The sequence below is a fragment of the Stylophora pistillata genome, chromosome 11 (genome assembly GCF_964205215.1).
Source record: "Stylophora pistillata chromosome 11, jaStyPist1.2, whole genome shotgun sequence".
NCBI lineage: Eukaryota > Metazoa > Cnidaria > Anthozoa > Scleractinia > Pocilloporidae > Stylophora > Stylophora pistillata.
In genome coordinates, this window is record NC_142529.1 from 6,310,001 (window position 1) to 6,320,386 (window position 10,386).

A 10,386-nucleotide genomic window follows, 5' to 3' on the forward strand; every position below is an offset into this window, starting at 1 on the left:
AACTGTGATATATGTTTAAATGTGAAAGTGTAATGTGATCGTCCGGGATATCGGTGATGGCTGACGTTTCGACAACCTGTGTGCAAGTCATTATCAGAGTCAAGTGAATAGTTGTTGTCAGTAGATGATTGGTCACTTTTGCCGTTATGTTATTGGCTGTAAGACTCAAGTGGCATAACCCGGCTGTGATTGGTCTGTGTCGATCCGTCGGTAAAGTTAGGTCGTTCTGTTCGGTTCGTTTTGTAATGTTAATGTCATGAATGAGTCGTTTGTATGGAGCCGGTAGTAGTTGACACCTGTTTAGGTGAGTCCCTAAGGTTGTCAAAACGTCAGTCATCACCACCGACAACAGTTCTTCTCAGGACTACACTCACCCGGACGATCACACTACACTTTCACATGTTACCTCCGGGTTCAAAGCATTTACTGCAACAGATTTTTAAATGTTGTTTAGTATGAATTACTGAATAACTCTACTTTAATCACAAGTGTAAGAATCTGTGTTTCAAGCATGTTTTTATTTGCTGCTTTTCTTTCCTTTTTTTTTCGTTGTTGTTGTTGTTTTTCGTTTTTTTTTTGTTTTTGTCTGGTTTTTCTTATTGAACCGTAACCTTTAAATATCTTTTACAAGGTGTGTTGATGAGTAAAATTTGGAGACTATTGTTGTCATTCTATTGTGCGTCCATTCAGCTTTTCAATTGAGATTAATTTTACATGATGAAAACTGTTTCTCGTGTTTGTCAAATAGAGCCCAGTCGTGGACCAGAAGAAGTACGTGTATCTTCTTCTGCAGTAAACTCCTCAAGAATTAATGTAACTTGGCTTGGACTGCCAAGAGAGGTAGCTTATGGTAAAATCATAAGATACGAAGTTAGGCTCGCTGTGTTGGAAAACTGTAGAGAGAGTCAGTCTGCCTATCATTCAGCTATAAACACGACCACAACCTATGTTCATGTGACTGGACTCTCTTTGTGTGCCAAGTACGAAGTGTCTGTTAGAGGCTACACTGCTGCGGGACCTGGACCCTACAGTGGACCTGCAATGGTGCAGACATTGGGTAAGTAAGTCTATGGGCAGTTGTAATGAGGCCATTTTCAGCAGAGAGGGGGTTGAATAGAAGCCGGGTTGCAAAAACTTATGGAAAAGGTTACAAACGAAAATCATGTAGGTTTCGAGCCGAGGGCAAGTGATTAACGAGCTCATTGGTTTTCTGCCTTTAAAAGCACACACTCTCATAATATGGCTTTAGTAAGGAAGAGATAAGCTACAGAGAAGTCTTCGGGCTGCTCTGAGTCCTGAGTTTCGTAATAAAACTACTTATCCGTGTTTATTAAAACTCAGGGAAACCTGTCATCAAAGATCTGCCAAAGAGAACCATTTCAGCTATTGGCGAACTGGTAGTATTGAACTGTGAGGTCTTTGGACAATCTGAGGCTTCTGTTACCTGGACTAAAGATGGACTTAACAGTATACCTCGCGCTCAATTGAAGGACAACGGCAAAGTACTTGTTATAAACGATGTTGGTCCTGCAGATAGTGGCATTTATGAATGCAAAGCTATGAACATATTTGGAGAGAGTTATACTACTACGACACTCATTGTCGCTGGTACGTGTAACATTTTGTTACTTTTACATAAATATTTACTTCTTTTGAGTACATCCGTGGAAGAGATGGTGTCTTTGTAGGGTATCAAGTTGAAGAGGAGGTAAAACTGTTCCAAAATCGATGACCAAATGGTAAATTAACAACAATAACACGATATATAACAGCAACAAATGAGAAAACTGCTTACTAATGTGCAGACAAAAGCACATCATGGTGGTGTCTATGGATCTCCCTCACAGGAATTTTTTACTGAAATTTTGCCTGACTTTATATGGCCTCATAACACTTTCTTTTTTCTCACAGGGCCACCCAGTTTACTGAAAGAACTTTCTCCCCCCTCGGTGTTATGTGAAAAGCAAACTCTGTGTTCTCTCTCGTGTCATGCAACCAGTTATACTCCATTTAACTATTCTTGGACGAAAGATGGCCATGTTCCAGTAGGCGATAACATCAAACTGATGAATAATAGTATCATTGTCACGCCACTGGATGCACAAGACTATGGGGAGTATGTGTGTCATGTTGCAAACGGCTATGGATCTACAAAGTATAAAATTACTCTGTTTGCTTCGAAGGATAATCAAGATGGTGGCGGTAAATATTTTGCTCACAAATCGAACGCTATCCAATTAGCTTAGCGCTCTCAAGTCTGATTTGGATTTTCTAAGCTGCTGATAACTTTTCGTACAGGTTTAGACATTACTATCAAAAGCAACATTATGTAGAGGTCTCAGACGCCGACGTTATTAAGTGTGAAGTTTCTTTTTCTTTCTTCAGTAAGAAAATAATTTGATTAGCATTGTATAGGTCTATCTATCCGTATATCAAAGTTAGCCTGTTAGGTGGTAACTAAATCGAAGCAAAGCTACCAATGTTAAGAGGGCCTAAGGCTAAAATCTGTCTGTGGTCTTCCACAAAACACAGGTTTTAGATTTTTGAGGTCATATACAATGTGTTTGACTCGACGAAATTTTGAGAGATTTTTCGAATGCAGCGAAAGCTTTGGAATTTTAAAAATTCTGTAGGAAACAGTGAATTAAGATCTTAAGGGACGAGTCAAGATAGTTTGAAACTATTTTCTAGTTTCCTAGAGTTTCCTTACGGTGAATATGCTAAAAAAGAGACGTTATTACCTTGAACCACAGAAACTAGGAAGAACATTAGAAGATTTTAATTCACCTGGACTATGTTAGTAGTGTTTGATAGTTTTTGTTTTTTTTTCTTTCGGCAAGGTACACAAAGCATCCTTCTTGTTAGTGTCATCGCATTGTCTTGCCTTGTGGTTGTGTCACTCATTATGAATAGTGTGCTGATATGGCAGCGGAAACGAGCTGTTCCTAATGAAAGGATACAGAATCAAGAAAAAGTTGACTGTGAAAGCGTCAAATCTTCACCTGATCAACAGTCAACTAATCAACACGCTTCAGACCCAAGTACATATATGGAACTCAAACCCAGGCCTTCGAACCGACACTGTCAGGTATCTCCTGAGTATCACTCTCTACAGGAAAGACCCGCGAACCCCGAATACTACAATGTGGCGTTTCAGGAAGAAAATGGCGGGAAACAAAATGAAGAAGTGTATGAGGAAGTATGAAAATGCCTCTGATTATGTATCTGTCTGGGTCAGAGCATCCATCCTGTTTTATATGAAAAGTTTAGTTATCTACGCATGCTCATTTGTTCTTACTTACATGTATAGTATAATAGGGGACAAACGCATAGATGACGTCACCATTACCAATATCTTGCTTCTTTATTCCTTAAAACAATTGGATTCCATGTTTCCGTTACTGTGTTCTATAACAAGTCACAGAAGACATCAAAGTATGGTAAGAACGTCAGTGACGTAGTAACATACTCGGCTGCACTTCGTGTGCAACTTTTTTGTTCTCATCACATTTTACGTCATGTGGAATCAACAAAGGAACAAACATATGGAAACATTAAATCTAATCGTTAATTGGAAACGGTACTTCGGTTCGTGACACACTTTGTTTTTGTCTCGCCTAAAGAAGCACTCGGTAATTTGGCATTAAAATGCATGTATTTTAAGATACGTCCTCCTCATGATCGTTATTATCACTTTTACTATCATAATGCCGCATAGGATGCCGTCCTTTAACATCGCTGTATGGAAAATATATGGTACACTCATAACAATAACCTGCTCAAAAGATCTTGTCAGCGCATGGAGTCTGGTTACTTCAAGAACATGCATGACCTTTACAGGTTTCTGATCAAGGCAGTTTATTAATAAGGCATTAAGGGCTTCTTCAACGTGCAGCAACCTTTGATTTGGTCCATTTGAAACTCATTCCTTACATCTGCCTTTTATTTTACATGTACCTATGTATTTACAGTTTTTTGATGTTGATGCATGTGAAATGCTATACGATGGAATCACGTATAGCCACATCTGAACATTTAGTTATAACCTCAAATGAAAGTTAAATGAAATTCATAATTTTGGGTGAGGTTCCCAAACTGAACGAAACCTCTTAGAAGACGTTCACACATATATATCACACATATACATAAACTTACTTTGCTTAAAGAATCTATATTATCAAGTGAGATTTAATCTATAATTTTATATAATGTTAGCACTACTGTTAGCCATTCCTTTTACCTTTAAAAGAGGGTTCTATTTTTTCGAGGCGTTTACTGGACATCAGAAACGCTTTAAAAATATTTTTTAGTAGATTCTTCTCAACTGTAAAGACCATGTATTGGTTCTGCACTTTACCTTAAAGCAATTGAAAATGTAAACAACACAATGTTACTCTTAAGTGCTTCAGTTGTAAAAATTTGGACTTTTCGAAACCAATCACAATCAAGGATCCCAAACAACTACAATGATCCATGCTGAAAAATACTGATCCCATCCAAGACGTAGTGAACCCTGTTTGCTGGCCATGTCGGGGAGGCTCAAGCGATGTATTGGCCATAGCCATTACATTAAGATGATTAATTTAAAAACACTTTTTGTCTGTCTTTACGTCCGTCTCTGTCTCCGCGTGGCTCTAGAAATTGTGAATGTGATCTCCGACTAGAAATAGTATCCCCCCTCCGAAAAAAAAAAAAAAGTAATAAAATGAAAACACACCAAAAACGAGTTGGTTTCAATGGAGACGCACGATATGGACCTTTTAACGACATGAAATACTGAAAGAAGCGAACTCGTTACTCTTCACGCAAGCATTACGCAACCGAGAAAGCAATTTTCAAGACAGTCGTTTGTTTTCGATGAGAAAATATGCCTGAACACGAGGCAGCAACCATATGGTGACTGTTTTAATTCCTTCTAGGAAAGTTTATTTACTGTTTTTTTCCGCAAAAGTGGTAAACAGTTTTCCGACACGAGTCAATCGCTCAGTCAAATAAAGCATATGAAGTGACTATGTAATGAACAAAGGGGGTAAGTTTCTAACGAAACTGTGGTGCCTGCAGATACTTTGGTTTTATCAACTGAATTGATAAGATAAATTGGCCATCGTACAAAGTTTCATTGTGGACGATGCGAGCGTTAGCCCTCCGTCATTAATATGTACAAATGTCCGGTCATTGTAAGCGATGAGTGAATTCGTACTGACCTACGATTTTCTCTGTGTTTCTGGGACTGACAAAGCGAGTCGGATGATCGTGACCTGTTGACGAAGGAAGTGGACTTAAGTCAGGTAAATAATTTAAACAACATCGCATTGATAAGTCATGTTAAGTCATTGTTCAGCCAACCAGGAATTGACAAAAATTAACTCAATGAAGGTTAAAAGGAACTTCACGTACCGGTGCTCATCGTTCTTTCGTTTCCTTCCCCAAGTTTTCCCCATAGACAGAGGTAACACTGCAAGGGGAAAAGAGAAAAAGGCAGAAGACTGCAGAGTTGGACTTGATGGCGCGATATGGACGCATACCGGAATCACCAGCGATTTCGTTATATACCTCATGGCTTAATGCCATATAGACGACAAAATGGTTGATAAAAAAATGTTATATATAGTTTATACCGCGATTTCAACTGATGAGAGATGCGATGACACCAGAGAAACCTAATTCAATATGTTTCATACACAGTCGGACGATTGGTGAACATGTCACGCCGGATAGAGAAATTTAACATTTAGCACAATAATTAGCTTCCGGTGATTCCAGCTCTTTGGGGCTGCATGGTGCTGCTCGGTCAGTTAAAAAATCATCCTACAGTTTACCGTTTACTAGATCTCAGGTTTGAGGAGTTCTTTCAACATGTCCATATTGATCCCGGATTATGCATCTGATCGCCGATCCCTGGCTTCTGATCCATCATTCCATCCCTTGATCCTTGATCCCACATAGCTCGTGGTACGGCATTAGTGTGTAGATTTTTTCCAAATGTTTAGAATCTCTCCAAATAACAATTGATACTCTCAAGAGGTTTAGAGTGAATTCAGTACCTTCTTTGCCATGACAACGTCATTGCAAGTAGGTGTAAATGTATTGAAATATGAGCTACAGCGCATGGCATGCTAGGAAGTATCAAAGTACAATAAAATACCAACCTTATAAAGCACAAGATCGTTATGCAACAACTGCAGACGAATTTGATTGGGAGGAAAAAAAGGGGCCTCTTTTCAGATGAGCTTTCTGTTACAAATGGCCGGTCGATTAAGTAGAGCAATCGTGATCACATATCGTGATGCCCGCAATCCAACCATGGCGCTGTTTTATCTCGACATTTCTTTCCGGTTAGCTTTTCTCGCTGCACTTCATTCTCTTGTTTCCGGTGAGTACAATATCATCTGAAATCTATTCGAAAGGCTTATGTAAGATATATTCCAGCATCTGGACAGGTTCTTGAAAATACTGATTGTCCTGCCGTCAAAAATGTGTACAGAATGTCGACTGAAAGGTTCTTTTATCTTCCCAAGAGTATCAGATTTTTGGTTTAGAAATGGCAATAGCCTGCAGGCACAGGCGTCTCATTAGGGTGTGACGATGTTGATAAGCGCCCGATCAAAACTCGTTTCCTCAACCGGCCATCTTTGATTTGGGGTAAACGGTAGGGGAAAGGGGCGGGGATAGGAGAAAAGACGCCGGACTGATATTCACTCCCCACCCTTACCCCTCCTTATATTTTTTTACTGATGCTCGTCTTCCTTGGTACAAATTCATTTCTCTCCCCCAGCCTTCCTCTCCCACCTAAATAAAATATGACGGTCCTAAACTTTCGCGAAGAAAATACAGAGCACTCGTTCGCAAAGATTACGCCTGCTCTACGGGTTAAAATGGCTAGCGATTTCAAATCCCACGTCGTTTGTTTACATATCGTAAATTTTCTCGGATTGGATTGAGACCTAGCGATTATTTGGTATCCTCACATTGGGTCGGAAAATTTATCTACTTAAAGAAGTATTCTAATTTTTAGAATCACTTAGCACACATCTAAAAAAACAACTTTTAATATTTTGAAGTTTGAAAGAGCTTACGAGGGGAGATTATGTATAAATTTCTGAATATCGGACCTGGAGTCTTTTCAAAAGCGTGTCAGTCTGGCGGTCATTTAGAATTGAAAATATCTACAAAATTTCAGGGTATTTCGTGTATAAGACTTTCTCGCAACTAAATTGCCTATACGGACCGTATAAATATCAAGGAGATGAGACAGCTGCTCCGGGTTTCACATTTGTTTTTTCTCTTTTTGTTAAAAGATCATCTCCAAAAAACAAAAAGGAGACAGTCAAAAATCTACCTGCCTGTGTGAGCAGCTCAATTTTAAACATTAAATTTTTCAGCAAACATAAAGGGGGTTCTGAACCATTGTGTTTCAACCAAGCTATATCCAGGGATTGTTTTTCCAGTTATCAGAAGTTATAATTTGTTTTACAGTCACGATGGAGATGTACCAGTAAAGATTTCTGGAATAGATAAAAAATGCATTAAGTCACACAGTTGATGTATTGCCAGGAGAAACTTAGCAGTTTCATGTCAGAGCTAGCTGTGACTATTAAACCTGGTCCAAATGAGACGATAGCTGTATCCACCAGGGAATATGGCGAGTTCCTTAAATTTACCGTTACTTGAATTGCATTGCACTTGGGCACATTTTCATGTATCACATTATTTAGTGACCTCATCTTGGTGATCCTTGTTCATGTTTAAAAATAATTAGATTCTTAACTTATTTTCTGTTTGTATGATTTGATATGCTCACCATGAAAATAATAAGTATCTTGCATTACCAGAAAACTCTTTAAGTGAGTTTGATCTGTTATAACATTCTTGCTACAAGGTACATGTTTAAATGTTGCATAGCATGAGCTACCGATCAACTCTACTTTTATCACAGGCGTATTAATTTATATTTCAACCAAGGCATAGCAACCCGTTTTTCTTTTTTTTCTTTTTTTTATTTCGTTTATTTTTTCTTTTCTTTTTTTAACAATAACCTTTCAGTATCTGTCACAGGTTGAACTGATTTCTAACATTTTGAGACTATTACTATGTCATTCTGTTTCACTTTAGTTGAGTTTTTTTTTTTTTCATCCAAGAGTAATTAATACAACATGGTGAAAATTGTTTCTCGTGTTCGTCAAATAGAGCCTATTCGTGGACCAGAATAGATATCTTCCGCCGCACTAAACTCCACAAACATCAATATAACTTGGCCTAGACTGCCAGGAGAAGCAGCCTACGGTAACGTCATAAGATATGAAGTAAGGCTTACTGTAGTGGAAAATTGTACGCAGATCCAGTTTGCCTATCATTCAATCGTTAACACGACCATTACCTATGTTCTCGTGAATGCACTCTCTTTTTGTGCCAAGTACGAAGTGTCTGTTAGAGGCCAAACTGCTGTGGGGCCTGGACCCTACAGAAGACCTGTAATGCTGCAGACATTGGGTAAGTGAGCTTGTAGGGAGCTTTATGAGGTAATTAGTTGGGTGGGAATGGAGCTGAAAGATGGTAACAACTTCGGGGAAAATTTGGAAAGCATGGAAAAATGTTTTTGGTTCGAGCCAAGGCAATGGGTTAACGAGTTCTTTGGGTGTGTATTGAGACACAATGTAACCTCACATGTTCTCCTCCAGAGTAAGAGCTGCTTTTACAACTACTACTACTACTACTACTACTACTACTACTACTACTACTACAACTCTTGCTGTCACCACCGCTACCATTCTTTGCTGGTAAATAGGTAAGTAGACCTTAGTTAACGACCCGGCTGAAGAAGACATGCAGTCGAAACGTTGCAATCCACCTCCCAAGTGATCAAATCGTGCGACAAACAATTACATTTCTCTTTAAAGTGTTATTTATCACGAGGAATAGTTCGAGAAATTGCGAAAGTTGAATTGAAAGCGATCCATATTTTTTTTGAGAGCATTATACTTTTTTCCCTGATAACATTAGGCGAAAGTGTTTCTCAAAGCGAAACCTCCGGTGTCTTGCCGTTGAGCAAAGTAGAAAATGTAAGTAGATGAGTTGGTCTGTACGAACAACTGAATTAAGACCAGAAAAGGAAAGGCTTCACGTCCCTGTTGAAATGACAGAGCATTTGGAAATCACATAGTATTTTTTTCTACCAATGCAAGGGAAGGTGGTCCTAATTTTTCAGAGCACTGACAAAATTCGGTGAAGTAAAACCGAAAGAATCCCTGATTACTTTTGACACGTCATAAACATGTCGAGAATTGTGCTAAACGATAAAAAATAAGTGTTGTCTTTTCTCCAAATATCGTTAGATGTGCCTGACGTAACTGAGCCTTCTTTCTCTTCTCCCAGCTGAAATGTGGTCCAAAGAGAGGTCATCTTCGCCATCTTTTACCGCGAATTCAAAGGAAGGTGGAATTTCAGCCAAAGTAATGCTTCCACGATTTCCTGGAAATGCAAGGTACGACTGACTGAGTAATCTTACGTTAATTTTAGGTGCTATTTTAAATGAGTGTAGGCTTTTTCTTCTAACTAAGGAAGAAAGCATGAGATTGAGACGATCAAAGTTTGGCTTTCGCATATTTTAGTATACGTGATGTAATTTCAGTTTATGTTCATTTTCTTTCAATGTAAATATTTTCAGAAATATGCATTGCCATGTGGAGACACAAAATAAAATATAAGTAACAATTGACGCCCCAATATACTATTGACACCACCAATATCCTGTCACGTATCTTGCAGGTTTTATCAAGTTATCATCATAACATACAGCTCGAACTATACTGGAGCTGTTAAGCCACCAGGAAGATCATACAACACAAGACATGATGAGGTACGAAGAAGCGCACAAATCTTCCGTTCCTGCTGCTTATGTTGCTTTCCAGTTTGGAGGAAGTGATTTTCATAGAAATAAGGAATTTGTTATTGGAGATGGAGCGCAATCCGGCGGTAAAGAAAGGACAAAAAGTAAGTAGTGGTGATCAGTTTTATTACAACAAACCACTCCAGCTGAATACGAATTACAGAGTGGTCTTCAGGGCTTTTGTCTCCGAGGTATTCTAAGAAAACCACTGTCATTCGAAAGGGAAGTCTATTCGTTATTTTAAGAAAAAAAAACCGACCCATTGACCTATTCCAGGTCTGCATTCTGATATCTCAGGAACATTCCCATCCTGAATTATCATCCTGCTGTTGTTACCTGCTTTTTGGCCTTGGTGAGTCACCATGTGGTACCCAAATGCACATCATGGCTGCACATGAATGATTCGTATGTTGTGGTTCTATCTTGCAGACGGTGTATGTGTCTAGTAACTTCGTAACCATTGAAACCAAAGGTACTGTTTCCTTTCAGTTTTTGGGGAA

General features: G+C 38.8%; 1 protein-coding gene across 1 annotated transcript in view; it reads left to right on the forward strand.

The window, feature by feature from the left end:
* Nucleotides 1-4,723, forward strand: part of LOC111319564 (uncharacterized) — a 42,259-nt gene extending 37,536 nt beyond the window's left edge. Inside the window, exons 8-11 of the mRNA XM_088737424.1 lie at nt 749-1,057; nt 1,342-1,608; nt 1,912-2,202; nt 2,841-4,723. Of these exons, the coding sequence (XP_088593550.1) occupies nt 749-1,057; nt 1,342-1,608; nt 1,912-2,202; nt 2,841-3,205 (1,232 nt within the window). The 3' untranslated portion in view covers nt 3,206-4,723. The remainder of the gene's footprint in view (nt 1-748; nt 1,058-1,341; nt 1,609-1,911; nt 2,203-2,840) is intronic.
* The last annotated feature ends 5,663 nt before the right edge of the window (nt 4,724-10,386 follow it).